The following is a 15,583-nucleotide window of genomic DNA, read 5'->3' as shown; positions in this document are numbered from 1 at the left end:
AAAAACAGTTTAATGAAAGCCGAAAGAAAACTATCCTATTCTTCTTAACCCAGCTTTTTAGAACTAAGATAGGTTCCAATATTTCAAGACATAATGCTCTCTTTTGACAGATTGATGCCAAAGCAATTCGCATTCAGCAGAGCCACCCATAAGAATAAATTAAACCATCACTAGCATGGCTTACAACAAAAGAGAACCGCAAATGCTGAAACAGTTGATCATAATACAACTATTGCTTGTTATCCCCAAAAAGGATGGGCAATTATTTAATTCATACCAGCTCATACTCAACCAAGATCTAATACATCGCCATGCAAAATTGAGAATGAGCTGTGCGACCAATAAGAAAAGACAATCTATATCTTGCAAAAACTATAGCTTGTTGGCAAGATAATTAATATTAATGGATGTTAGATACACAGATGAGAATTTCGATCAAACTGGTCCATACCAATTGGTCTTTCATCGGTCTGACCACAAAGCGCTACATGGAATTTCACATGGTCACCGTTGATACTAAGCATACTGTCAGTTTTAACCAGTACACTGGTGTGTTGGGCAGTAAGCATACCACCACCCAGTTGCTGATTCAAACCTCATAGCAGCTCCCTTGACCTATTTCTTTCTTTTTGAACTCTAAATATCCAGTAATCTCACTCTCAAATCTCCTTATCTCTCAAATTAATCTTCAATTTAAAGCAAACTAAGTTTCAATCTCCGGAAACAAGGCCTGTTTTCTTCATAGCAAGGATATTCCAAAGCTAAACTTGCTCTCAGCTGCTTCAAATGAAGCAGGTTTCTGTGGATTCTTATGGTTTTGCTCATGATTTCATGCTCAAATTTAATATAAAGAATCTGATTTATTGTTCAATTGAGGCTGGATCTATGCAGATTTAGGAAGGAGTCAAAAGCAAATATGCTCGGATTCTGCCTAGATCCAGGTAAGACCCAATATACACTTAGTCACCAAGATGCCATGACCATTGCTAACTTAATTCAATAATGGCACACAGTATATTAATATTAAATATCATAGAAGCATCATCATGCATGAGTTATTCAGAAGTATGATACTGATCTCCGGCCTACTCATGTTACTGACCTAGACCTACCTCCAGCTCCATCAGGGCAATCCCTTTGGTGGAGTAACAATTAACAAGGAATGACATGTATAGCTTTAATTCCAAGCATTTACAAATTTTTCAACTATACATTCATAATATGCATCATGTACTGACTTCATCTATTGTTAGAAGTTCTTTTACATATGTGTTCTTGACAAATGGTTCATTATAACTCTTAAAAACATAGTATTGAATCATATGGCATGTATAGCTTTAATTCCATGCATTTACAAATTTTTCAACTATACATTCATAATATGCATCATGTAATAACTTCATCGATTGTTAGAAGTTCTTTTACGTACGTGTTCTTGACAAATGGTTCATTACAAGTCTTAAAAACATAGTATTGAATCATCATTGCAGCAAAAAAATTCCTTATGAGTAGGTCTAGAGGCTATTGGGACCAAAATTGATACCGGCCAGATTGACAAGGTAAGGTACAAATCCAGCCCGACAACTGGTATGGGCACACAAACAATGGTTTCAATCCTGATTTGATATACTTCACATCCACCTCTTCATCCAACAAGCTTATCCTTCCGGTTAGTGACATAACGGCATGGCACAACAGATCCAATCCCAATTGAAAAACTCTCCAATACACAGTAGTATAGTACATAATAATCATATCAAAATATATTATATACATGGCTAAAATGGCAGAATCCATCACATAATGTCTATATGATAGATCAGTGCTTTGCTAAGATTCAATCTTAATTCTCAACCACCAATCATCTACTCCAAGTCATCACAGTTTTAGTAGAACAGAGCTTTGCTAAGCTCGAATATTAATTTTACCACCAAGACAGTTTTGACTGTAAAGGTATGTACATACTCCATGTCAAGAGAGTTTTAGTCATAAAAATCATGTTGACTCATTAGACCCATCTTTTTACATGTGTTTACATCTTTCTCGATCATGTCCATTTAAACATCTCCAAGTTAGCAGGAAATCGATCGTATTCAAAGTATGAAACTATTTAAATCAACTTTTATCTTCACTGGATTGGTAATTTAGCTCTTTTGAAGTTTTAGTGCTGAACTAAAAGCAAGAAACACCACTGCATATCTAATGGCAATAATTAGTAGCACAAAGTGGTTGAATAGAACTAAAATCCATCAACTAAAGAAATATCAGTGATCAACATAGTGTAAAGATAAGATCCATAATAGCCAAGCTACTTAAATTATTCATAAATGTTTGACAAACAGCATATAAGACCACCTTCCATTCATAGACAAATATGCAGCTTAAAAGTACTCTTACTCTTCATGTTGTCCAACAGATCCATCATGTTTTCAAGAAGGCTAGATACAACTACGTAGGTACCTGTGTTGACATAAGCTGCCCACCAGAGCCAACAGAAGGACTAACGACAACAGGCAGGTCATATTGCTCAAGGTAGTTCCAGATAGTATCCTTAAGGGTTGGAGACACCTTGATGAAAGCTGCAATAGCACTTCGCAGAGCCCCCTGTACAAAGAACTTTCAGTAATCTTATATATGTAAAACTCATGCACGCTATAGAAATAAGATAGTTAAAAGCTTATAACCTTTAAATAAGGTGGCACGTTTTCATAACCGAGGAGCTTAAATAAGGGCTCAATGTCTGGAAACCATCCCTTCCGTTCAGAAGGATTTCCATTTTCAACTACCTACAGCAATTTATAACAGCTCATTGTCAAAAGGCAAACTTAAGTGAAGCTCAGATATCTCCAGATTGAAGAATGTGCAGTTTAAAGTACAAAAAGAATCAATGAAAAAATCACACACAACTCAGCATTATGGCCAGCAGAGAAGATGCAAAAGAAAAAACCAGTAATAAATAACTCTACAACAAAACCTCAACTAATTATAAGAACTGAATAAAAATGTTACAAACAATCCTGTAACACTGTTCAATCACACGGAACCCATCTTCACATCAAGTTCGATTAAGGGCAATGTCAACAGAATTCAAACACTCATTTCCAGTAGTCTCTCAAATCATGGTTTGCATTATCGGTCCGTACCAATGTACTGAACCGCTGTCGGTACAGTACACACTAAATTGTACCGAGTATACCGACACACAGGACACTATAGTGTACGGATGTACAACCCATACCAGTCCTCTATCGGACTAGTACGTACCACCCATACCGAGAGGTACACTTCGGTACGTCGAACCTTGTCTCAAATCATGCCTTCAATTTTCTTCCTCACCATTAATAATTGACTCTTTTGACTCATGATATGTTTCCCATTCTTCTTTAGGCATATCCAGAATATGTACGACGATTTACGATCACTCCATTGATGTAAGCATTTAGTGTTTTAAATTTTATGCTATGAATTATAAACACTTTAAAATCATTGTCATGCCATGTCAGACCAGTAACACTTCTCCAGTACTTCAAAACAAGTTCACAAGATTAGTAACAAGATCATAATCAAGAACATTGCATCCCAAACCAATCGTTTGATTAAATTCAGATAGGCAAAAAGAATTAACCATGAAGTAAGAAAAATTGAAAAAATGTAAATTTTTGAGAAAAAGATCTGCTAATAATTATTTTACCTAATTATTTCATGATATATGACTACTCAAAGAAAATGAAACCAAAACATATGAATAAAACTGTATAAAAGATAACAATGGTAAATAATAAATCCATAAAAGTAACTATTAGTTTGTTAGAACACTGCAAACAATATACATCGTGTAACTGCAAAATCCGAGCCTCATTCTATCCTTCATGCTTTTTCTTGTAAACCTTTTAATTTTCAGCTTTTTTACCTTTGTTATGCAAATCTTTTGATCCAAATTTCTCTCTTATTCAAGTTGCATAACTAGAGTTGTTGAACGAAGTCAAGTCTTGCACCACAATAGAACTCCTTTGCAGCATGGGTGAATGGGGTCAAGATCACAAAAATAGCCTCTTTGCTTACACAAGGTTGAATACATTGACCCAACCCAAACCCTATCAAAAGCCTCTCAAAATAATAGATATACAATATCACTAAAACAAGAAAATCAAATTTTATAAGCAATGGTTATTTGTTGAATTAACCTCAAAATAATGAAGTTGCCACTTAAAAGAAAGGGAAGACAAGTAAAGACAAGTCTTGGGAAGTATTTATTCCTTGGACGAAGGAAGCCATTTAGCCCCTTTAAAGACAGGAATATGCTATTGTGAATGCAGGCATCACATCCACCATCTCAGCTCATATCATTGTATCCTAAGGATTTACAAGCATTTGTCATTTGCCTAAATTTGAGAGTCTACTAGACTTAATACCTTGTCTTTCTAATAATCCACCAAAAACATGAAGAACTTCTTCCTGTCCAAGAGAGTTGTCATTTTCTTGATGATCCTGTGTTCCTATAGGGCTTCCTAGAGGTGTTCCTTGCAATCCAATCAAACTCATGAAGTTTGCTAGAGCTAGGTCCTTGGCTATTAAAAAGGGATTGCAGTAATCATTATTGTGTTTCCGAGCACAAGTAAAAGACTGGACAAAACTAATACCATAGTATCCATTTTATAGCATGTAGGCTTACTGCCATAGACACTCCAGAAGGTGAAAAAGTATGGAATAAGAAGAGCATCCAAATTTCCAAACCTTTTTTAAAACATTTAAATATGCAACAAGAGCTTGTGCATCACCCTCCTGAAAATCAGGCAGCAGGTTTCCAGAAGTTTGGAGAGCTTGCTTGAACGTATTGTCATATATGGACAAGCAATCAAACAAGGTACTCCACCCAATTGATCGGAACATTTTACCCTGGAGGAGCTCAAATACTTTTGAAGCACCTTCCTCTGTAGAAGCCTGGGTACACAAACAGAAATGTAAATTTGAAGTTAAAAGATATAAGCAAGAGTTGAGAAATCAGTTCCAGCATACCAAAGTACTGAGCAGTGTCAAAAAAGCCACAAGAGTGTCTATATTAGTATGATCCTCTCCAGCAAAGTGTATAAATGTCCACAGCTCTTCATTCCCATATAACAATTCTGGTTCTTTCTGGAAAAGAGAAGTTCCAGAGAAACTGCATTAGCATTCACAAAAAAGTAGATGAAACAACTTTAAAAAAACACAAGACCATATATTAACTATGCATTCACGGTTGTATCTTAATTGCACTATGCAAAACAAAAACAATAATGAGAAATTAAAATGGATCTAGTTATATTAGCTGCCACAAAATGCCCAATGTCAACAAAAAATTTCATTTTTGTTATTTTCAGAGGCAAACTAAACCAGAGCATATCAACTTATTTCTTCAAGCTATGAAGTGAAAAATACTAGGAAGGAAGAGGAAACAGAAGAAAGGATGCAGAGAGAGAAAAGAAATATAGAGAGGAGAGAAGCAAGCAGGAAACATCAGAATGTTGAAGTGCAGAAGATGTGATGAATAAAAGCATGAACACATCAAAGTTGTGATGCCAGCCAAAAGGGATCTAAATCTTCCAGGAAAAATTAACTTATCTACATCTTTAGAGTTTATGTAAGGTCCCTGACTAGATTGGTGAACAGTCAATTATAACTTGGGTTTTTTTCACTACTATTCCATGGAATATTTGGAAAGTCCATCAAAGGCATCGGCAAAAATTTATTGTAAAAGTCCATCCCAGGCATCAGCCAAAATATTATAGTGAACCTAGTATGTGTTACTGTCATTTTCAAATATTCAAATTGCAAGTACAAATCCATAAAAGGAATGCAAAGATCATTAAGATAACAGAAATTATATAAGAATGATGTTAAAGTAAGCAGCAATCGAAAAGAGACTCAAACAGCCGACATAGTAGATCAGCTCAACAGAGTTCAATCTTGCTAAAACATCCATGCCTGTGACTCCAAAAATCCAAATAGTTGGTCATATAGCTTGTTCTTGTCATTGCTGCTGCACTTTTCATTTGTTAAAGTTGTTGCTGCTGCTGCTTCTATGCAATAAATGTGTTGTTGTTGTTGTTTGTTTTATTGTATAATAAAACCATGAAATATTTGGTTACTTTGATCTTTTAAGCTAAAAGAAGATGAAGTTCAGAATGAGAATATCATTAAGTTGTGATTCTAAATGTTAAATTTTATCAGCTTGATAACTGAGATAGAATCAACTATAAAAATGCAAAATGTGTAACAGCACTTCTCTCCTTTCTCTAAGACAATTCACAACAATACAATACGCAGAACCCTCAAATATCTAATCAACACAAGAAATCCTTTAACATCTAACAAACCTGAATGTAGCAATGTGAACTGTGACTGGTAATTCATACCTATTGTTGGTCCCAATAACTGATCCAACACTACATTCTTAACTTGTGATTCTCTAAAACTTTAAATAATATTACCAGTGGTAAAACTTTATAAGTTGCAAAAACAAAGCAGAAAACTGAAAATCAGTCAACTTCATTCATTTATAGCAACAGCTATCAGCAGAGAAACACAGAAATAAGCCATTTAATAACATCAAGTCAAACTTTGAGAATAATAGAAAGGAATATTTAATAACTGAAATCAAACTATGAAAAACACAGTTTACCTGATAAATTTCACTAACCAAATATAATAGAGATACAAATGGCTGACAACTCATCCGAGCAACTTGCTTGTTATCAAAAGAGTCACTTATGTTGTCACCCAGTTCAGATGACACATATGGACTAAGGGCACTCATAGCTTTCTCCTTCATTTCTTTCACCTATGAAAGAATAAATGATTGAGCTTGACATCAAACTCATAATCTTACATAAATGGACATCGTTGTTTGAAGTCAAAAACAAAAGAGAGAGAGTGGACCATTGTGATAACTAACTCGATTATGGCAACCAAACATGTCCATCACAAGACAAATAACAAGAAAAAGTATAGTTCAATGATGACATGAATCAAAAGCACAGCCCATCAGAAAGATCTGTGGATGATAAAATGCAATAAGTTTACCTCCTCATTGATGACTTTCGACGTATGAATTAGTGGAGAAATCATCACAATCAGTGCATCTATTTAACAGGAATCAGATGCCAAGTACCATATTGTTTTGCTCAACAAGATGCCATGGTGCCTCCATGTGTACCACCTCATGTGGCAATACAAACAAGTACCAACACTAACCTAATTTTATCAGAACAAACAGGATCATCTTCTTAAGCAACCATAAATTGCAATTTTTTGGGTTCACTAAATTTCAGTAAAGAAATTCCTTCTGGTTGAAGGCTACATAATTATTCAAAACATCTGAAGAATATACTGTTCTCAAGTCTCATGTCAATCAAACTAGAACAAAACATGAACCACTGAAGTTCAAAAAAAAATATGATTATTATGTTTCATAGATGAAACACTCTTAATTGTGACAGCACCATGGCAGTGTACCCAGACAACCACAATGGTGTGCATCTTTAATATTATGTTTCTCCTTTTTTAGTACCTCCGACAGATCTTATAAAATAGTTGCACTCAAGCTCCTAGAGAATTTAAAAAACTACTACTTCACAGTACTATGGAATTTGGCCAGTTAATCACAAATACAGCTTGCTTCAGCTCTTCAAATTCATCTTCAGCAACAACATTCTTTAGATATTTTCCATTAGTTCTTCTGTTCCAATTTTATGCTTCAAAAGGATTTTGACGCATTTTTAAAGGTTGATTATGAGAGAGCTCTCTTTTCCTTCCATGGCTAATCAAAGTTTAAAATGCATGTGTTTGAAATTTCTGCTGACTTTATATATTGTGACAGGGTCCTTTTCCAGAATAAGTCAAACATTCAACATCATGAAGCTCAAAAATTCAATAAGCTAAACATAAATGCTTTTATTCTCGATCTACAACTCTGGGTCAATCAGCTGACTGACTTTCTTACACAACTCATGGTAAATTCAATAATGCAAACATAAATGCTTTTATTTTTTCAAAGAAAAGACATCCTTGAGGAAAAAATATGTCACGTGTATATTTAAAAATTTTCCAAAATCCCAACCTGCATGGTGGAAAGAGCCATACTAGTTTGTCTCCCATTATTATAGATATTTGTACTCAGTCCTGCTACTTTAACATATCAAAGTCTACATTCAATGTTAAAGATATACAGCTGAAGACAAAATAAACTGTTTTAACTTTTTTAAATCCTGGGTTTCTTTTTCCATATAACACCTACATCTACTTTTGTAACATAGGTTATGGTTATTTGTGAAATATCCAAAACTAATATTTCCAAAATGAAAAACAATGATGGCAAATCTTGATATGTCAACCTACAGATTCTAAAAGTTCATACTTACAAACAAAAAGAAATTATATGTTCCTACTAACCTTGTCTCGGGAAAGTGGATGAGAGAGAAAGCACATCATCATCTTATGCAAATAGCCGTTGTACATATAGACCATATCCTCATCATCATTCTGTACCAAACAAACTAAAAGTTCAGCAGACTCCAGATACAAGGATCAGAAGAATGTATAACAATGTAAAGTGCTTGCAATGAACTGGCACAAACTATTCTTAGCTCAAAATAATTAACTATATATTACAAAAGTCTAATCAAAAGTAAGATTAGTTAACACCAAGAACAAAACATACAATCAATGGTTTTGAGGAAATCAATATTAGATAAAAATAATAGATACCATCTCATGTGCAGCAAAATTCAGCCACAAAAACAGATGACCATAAAGAATGCACAAGAAAAGCTATTTGGCGAGATAAGAAGTTGCACAAGGAGAAGAATGGAAACAGGTATAGATGGCCGTAAAGCACAACTTAAACAAAAGAGTCACAACAGTGCCAAAAGTTTAATGCAAGATCCAATAAGCAAAGCAGAAGTGAGATTCCATGGCGTTTCATAGCACATGAAGAACCCAATGGTAATTTGATACTACTGAGTAAAAGTTAGATGATGAACACTTAAACAAAAATGTCTGAATCAAATATGGAGAGGTATGGTGTCAACAAAAAGGAATGAAAAATAGAATTCTGGATAACAGTACAATTAGTTATTACGAACCTGGAGTATTAAAAAACAGAAATGTCGACCATGGAGTGTTCCAAATCTTACCACATGCTGTGTTCAATTCATTAGTTATTATACGAACCTGATAGGCAGCAGTTTGAAGAACTCCTGAAAGAAAAAATTTGAACACATTGTGCGAGCAAACATGTTCCAAGCACAAGTATGTGCTAGCCAAATCCCTGGACAAAGCACCTGACACCTCTCTTGAAGTACTTCGCTCTTGTTCTATCATCAGATGTACAGCCCAAGCAAATCTAACACCATCTATGAAACCCTCGACGTTTGGATCATTAACAGTAGCCATCACCTAAATTATTAAAAGTGTATACAGTCAGAGCATATACAGTATGAAAAGCTATAATTTCTTTAGCTTACCAGATCATGAAATTCATGTTTAAATGATGGGTCATTAGACAACACCGAGGGCTTGTCAGGAACAGTGCTAAGAGCATCAGAGATAAAGGTAATAACAAGAGTAAACAGAAGACTGAATGCAATCTGCAAGAGGAAAACAATATATGATGAGAATGGCATGCTTGATTGAAGAGATATATATTCGACCATTGGAGGAAAAGAAGAAAAATTTTCATTTCAGAGTTAGGCATTAAAAGCACAGTGTCAAGTTTGGACCTGAAGATGTATGGTGCTACGGCTATTAGCATCAGCAGCACAATCTTTTAGAGTCACAAACACATCTTTTACATCCTTCGGAGCTGCATTAAGTAAAAATTGATATGAAAAAATTATGCACTTCACATTAAGATGAAAACTGCAGTTTCTGCTTATTGGGTTTACAGGAAAGATTTATATATCATTTGTTGAAATTTTGACCAAACAAATTATTTCATATCTGTTTGGAAATTAAGTCAGAACTGTCCTAGTGGCAGCAAGAATTCATTCTTTCATTAACAGAACAAATAGCACTCCAGTAGCAAAGCCTCACATAGCCGAAGCAGTAGACTGTAAAGTACATCAACAAGAGACAACAGATGTCAACAGAGAATAGCAGAAAAAAAATTACAGAAGCTAGCAAATGAAGCACATGCACCTGTTGAGAATATCACTTAAAAAGAGAATGTCCTGGGAATAATCATTTGGAGACTCAAAATAGAATCCAAATATTTTTACGACAGAACCATGTATTACTACTTTTGGTGTCACCATGTTTCTGATTAAATATGAATTTCATATCCAGTGCATCCATCCTTGAGATCCGAGTAAACAGAAGTAGAACTGACCAGCTTGATCCTCAATGACGTGCCACACATATTTAAAAGATCATGATCAATCTGGGTATACACACCCTCAAAAATATTGGCCAACCAAAAAACAACAATCTATAATTACCAGCATGGAACAATTCAACTAACTCATACAAAAATCATTGTTCCATATTCTTCAATAAATTAATAGCATGTGACAAAGATACTGAAAAGTTAAGGTTGTGCACTAGCATGTCCCATTCTTCAAAGTAAAACCTGTCGAAACCTATACAATAAGCACAATTGTAACAATGAACTGCGGCACACAACACTGCTTGAATATATTATTTCATAAAATAAAAATGAAAATCACACCGTAGCAGTAGCACAAAAGAAAATTCAATAGTGTCAAAGCTTTGTTGTGAGTTGAAGAGTATACAAAAGCACAAATGTCACAACCTAAAACAAGAGACATGACCAAGCCTATTACAAATTCTAATTCTAAATCCAAGCATAAATCGCAAATATCATCTTATCAGTGACCACCTTGACAAAAGAAATCGATTAAATACCATGTAAATTGTATTTCTTACACAAAAGCAACGAAGCATGATATTGATCCAAAATCATGGTTTAAAATACCAATTGGATCGATATATACTGCACAATAGTTACTTATCACTAATATCAAACCAAATATCTCAGTATTTCTTGGTACACCACCTTTTTAATTTTTTTTTATAGTGTCATTAGGCAATACAACTCGATATTTAGGTACCAAACTAGTACGACAGGTCATTGAAAAAAAGGGTGAACCAATGCATGAGGCCCCATCAATGCAAAGTTTTGAGTGCCAAAGTATGCAGTATTACCCAAGGTTCACCATACCAAGTAGAACCGCTTGGTACGAGCAATATGTACTGATCCGATAGGGGACCGATATGCGAACCACCCTCTACCGAACAATACCCGTTACATGACCCCGTATCGGGCAATACGAGGTCTGTATCAATCAATAACAGTCGAAATCCGACTATTACCGATCAAGGGCTCATATTGTCCTATTTTAAATGGTCAATTTGACCATTTAAACCATAGGAAAGGATTTTTAACCCCTTTCCTTAGCCATAATCGTTCGTCAAGCGTGCAACAGCAAAGGGGAAGGCAATAGCATCAACCACACCATTGGAAAGAATCAAGTTGGGCAATGAGACATATTATCAATCATATTGAACAACCCACTCGGTCGAGAGACATGGCAACGACATGGACAGCAGTGTCTCGATCGATGATGGTGGCAACGTCGGAGTCGATGATCCCGTCTATACAATTTGAGGATAGTGCATGGACCAAAGAGCAATATTTTACACATGCCACCCAAGATTTAAATCATGAAGCTCGACGAGATACTAGTCAAGTTTATACATAAAAGGGGAAGGGGAAGGGGAAGGGAAAGGCAATGAAAGATTTTGAGCATATGCAATAGAGCCTACACGAAGAAGACACATAGCGAAGCTCAACGTATTCACAATCGTTGTATTATGAAGAATCTTATGACCAATAGCGATAGAGTGATAGTTGGTCATACTTCTTCGAGCAGTTGTACGATAATCAATCTTATGATATGAAACAACAGATCAGTGACGAAAATAAAAGTTCTAACATTCTCCATGCTCCGTACCAATACATGTTATAATCGTCCTTGCCTCAAGAGCAGCCTCGGAAATATATGGTTCACGACGATCAGACTACGACCATCACCACATTGATGCACCAATGGTGTACGGTGTATCAATATACTATGTCGTGAGATCATTTTCAAGATTAACTCTGACAAAAACATATCAAATTGGTATACAGATATTTAAGATCGAGGACCCCGATCCACCGCCCATGGAGTCCCGTCATTCTTTTTGGTGATAGAATCAAATATATACATCGATTGATTACTTAATTCATTTGAATCTTAAAGTTTAAATTACTTCAAAAAAAATATCACAATTCAAATCATTTCTTTATAGATAATTCAATATTAACAGAAGAAAAGTTCAGAACATCCTACAAAGTTATTCCGCAAAGCCCGAAAAAAAATGCATGTCACTGTTCTTTCCTAATCTAGATTATTTTTGCTAAAACTATACTAAACTTATATTTATTTTCAACTTAAAAACCCTAATCCAACTTTTTTTTAGAAATTTTTGGATCTATTTTCAATACATCAATACACCTCGATACGTATCGTATCGATGACTAGTTGGTACACTGGCATGGACCGATAAGGCGAACCTTGGTCATACCCCTATAAATAGAAATGTTGTTTTAACTCTAATCACCCAGGTTGCATAAGAGCATAAGACCAATCCTACCACTGTACCAGTAGGTTATTAAACTAGATATCAAACAACCAGTTAGAACCTACTCCATTGTCGTGAAAGTTCATTACGAAATTTAATATTTACAAATATGAAGCTAAGAGAGAGAGAGAGAGTTTGATCAAGGCTTCAAACACAAATTTGGTGAAATTCACATGAACCATTCAGAATTCAAGACAGCTCAAAACCTATAAACATTGGAGATATTCCAAATAAAACCAGTCAAAAGTGAATCTATAAAATATAAATTCAAAACTATATATAAGTCAAAGAAGTTGGGTCATTAACCTATTATAATATACATTGTGCTCCATACAAGATTGCACTAAGATCATAAAGGAGCAAAACCAAGGTTCGTCGTACCATACCGTACCGGCATTTCGACCCGGGCTTGGTACGGTACCAATGTACCGAGCAGTATATCAGGGTGTACCGAACAATTATATATTTTTCACACTGTAGCAGTGCTACAGTATAATATTATAACACTGTAGCGGTACTGGGCGGTCCGTGTACCGGTAACCTGTCGGACCGATACGTACCGCCCGTACCGGGCGGTACGCTTCAGTATGGCAGACCTTGAGCAAAACACCACCAACTGATTTACTTTACTATAAAACTAAGATTCCTATTAAGCAACTACCTTACTAAACACATGCCACATGAACAAGCCTATACATAGCTCATGCCACATGGGTTAGGATATGCTGATTGAGGAAGAACCTACAAACAAGATTTGCATTCAAAATGGGAAATATAGCCGGCCAATGTTTCCCACATAGCAAGAATGACCAAGTCTGAGACAATGCAAGAAAAATAATCCAAATAAATCATAATAATGTGATAAACAAGTGGAGTTGAGCTCAATTTACCCAATGGTCAAATCCCCTAATCCGAGAACAAGACACAATTGGGTCGATCAATATCAAGTGCAACTAGATGCAATTCAGTATGGAACTCTGACAGAAATATCCCTTAAAGATACAGCATGACAACAGATAAATTTTAATGTATGAAAAGTAAAATGCATCCACTTGCAATGAAGGTTTACAAAGATTGGGTTAATCAATCCAGTAGATGATATTGCTTAACAAGTTTGAAGTCTCGCTTACTCATTCGCACAACGAGTGCTGATAGCACAAGGCAGTGGCTCAGACTCAATCTTTCCCGAGAAACAACTGCTTGTCGTTCAACGATGGCACCTCTGAAGTCAAGGACATATCGTTCAGCATTAGGACCACCAAAACCAGCTGCTTCCTCACGATTTAGTTCCTATTGCAAAAATAAGGTAAGGTAACACAAGAATAAACATTAGCAGAGTAGGAACTGGGAAAAAAAAACAAAAGTAAATGCCGTGAATGCATAAAACAATAAAATATTATATTTTTATATACAATAATGGCTTAAATATCATTGTAATAAAACAATTAAGAATCCAGAACATTATAATAAATGTTACATCTTATTACTGATTAAAGAAACAAGGTTCCATGCTGACAAGCAACAAGTAACACAGATCAGGATGAACAAATAGGTTAATAGGGTACATAAAAATCCCTTGAAATATGCTTGTAGCTAGCCAAGATGGTGTGTAAGAACCATCTACAAAATCTGGACAGTGGATACTGATAGTTAATACTTAATACAGAGAATTCCATTTATATAATTATATACACATCAAAATTCCATATTCACACATGCGAGATCATATTTGAAAAGGTTCCCAGAAATCTGTAGCCGCCTGCCAACAATGCATATCCAAGAACAATATAACTTAAAAAATGTACATAGAAGTAGCATTACATGAAGATCTCACACAATTCAGGGGGATACGTCGAAGAACTCCCACATAAATGTATGATAGAAAATAAATGTAAGTTGTGCGTGCAATCTTTAAACCTTTATAAGCATAATTAGTCGTTGCCTGAGCCCAGAATTCAATATATCTTCCAGATGCTTCTGAATAACAGCTACAAGATCAGCATCAAGCCCTTGGTCAAGTACAACAGCCTGCAAGAGAAAAGGTAAGTTTGAAGCTCATATTCTTGCAAAGAACAGAAAGAATAAAGAATAGCATTGTAGAATAACAGGGAAGCTTTAGCCAAATATTGTGCAATAAATCATATCTGTACCAAAAACTCATGTGCATTACCCGAAAAACAGTGTACAAAGAGGTTATAAGATCCCTTCTCTCCATGTACCAGAGGCATGCAGCAAGACGGAACATCTCCAATGGTTCCCGTCCAAATAGAACCCACTGACATGAATCATTAGTAAACAAGGTCAATATGCTGATTTCAAGGACAAACATAGTCTTCCAAAAAATGTCTAAACAAGGATAACTTACCTCTTTATTTGCTGAAACAAGCAAACGAACACATTCGATCTCGTTGAGATTAAGGTCATCACTCAATTTCAGTGCCTATATTCACAAAAAATTTGGAAAATTGAATTAGGGATAGGATAGAAAATAGATAAATTTCAAAAGATAAATTATAACTCACAGGCCACTTATGTCAGATCACTGAATCACATTAAAGCTGCCAATAAATAAGCAAGGGTTATATTATATTAGAAGGAAATAGAATGGAAGCATGTACACCTGCCAGATAAATACATATTACTCTGTCAAATCTGATGTGTACACTTCGAACACATTTCAAATGTTTGGTAACTTAAAACATGAACATCTAGTACTGGGTACAAATGCCACCAGCTGTTTTTCAGTATAAAGCACAAATTTAAGTAGAATATCCATGTTATATATTGAGGGTATATATCACAGAAACATACAGTGGAAACTCTTTGATGAATGCTGATGTGTTACCATCAACATCCATGATCAAGAATTTTAAAAACCCATATTCTTCATCTGAAGCTTCCC

The 15,583-nt window shown here is 35.2% G+C and overlaps 1 protein-coding gene across 3 annotated transcripts in view; it reads right to left on the bottom strand.

The window, feature by feature from the left end:
* The window catches only part of LOC135582939 (nuclear pore complex protein NUP205-like), a 43,356-nt gene that overhangs the window by 26,164 nt on the left and 1,609 nt on the right, over positions 1 to 15,583 (bottom strand). For all 3 annotated transcript variants that reach the window (XM_065160000.1, XM_065160002.1, XM_065160001.1), the window contains exons 3-15: positions 15,047 to 15,121; positions 14,852 to 14,956; positions 14,599 to 14,709; positions 13,812 to 13,971; positions 9,756 to 9,838; positions 9,501 to 9,623; positions 9,208 to 9,432; positions 8,428 to 8,517; positions 6,659 to 6,817; positions 5,017 to 5,133; positions 4,735 to 4,941; positions 2,685 to 2,786; positions 2,461 to 2,604 (exon numbers count right to left, since the gene is read on the bottom strand). In XM_065160000.1, coding sequence (XP_065016072.1) covers positions 2,461 to 2,604; positions 2,685 to 2,786; positions 4,735 to 4,941; positions 5,017 to 5,133; positions 6,659 to 6,817; positions 8,428 to 8,517; positions 9,208 to 9,432; positions 9,501 to 9,623; positions 9,756 to 9,838; positions 13,812 to 13,971; positions 14,599 to 14,709; positions 14,852 to 14,956; positions 15,047 to 15,121 — 1,701 coding nt within the window. The remainder of the gene's footprint in view (positions 1 to 2,460; positions 2,605 to 2,684; positions 2,787 to 4,734; positions 4,942 to 5,016; positions 5,134 to 6,658; positions 6,818 to 8,427; positions 8,518 to 9,207; positions 9,433 to 9,500; positions 9,624 to 9,755; positions 9,839 to 13,811; positions 13,972 to 14,598; positions 14,710 to 14,851; positions 14,957 to 15,046; positions 15,122 to 15,583) is intronic.

Source organism: Musa acuminata, chromosome BXJ3-7, assembly GCF_036884655.1.
Source record: "Musa acuminata AAA Group cultivar baxijiao chromosome BXJ3-7, Cavendish_Baxijiao_AAA, whole genome shotgun sequence".
NCBI classification, from domain to species: domain Eukaryota; kingdom Viridiplantae; phylum Streptophyta; class Magnoliopsida; order Zingiberales; family Musaceae; genus Musa; species Musa acuminata.
Note: the sequence above shows the minus strand (reverse complement) of the source record. Positions and strands in the feature narration are given on the sequence as shown.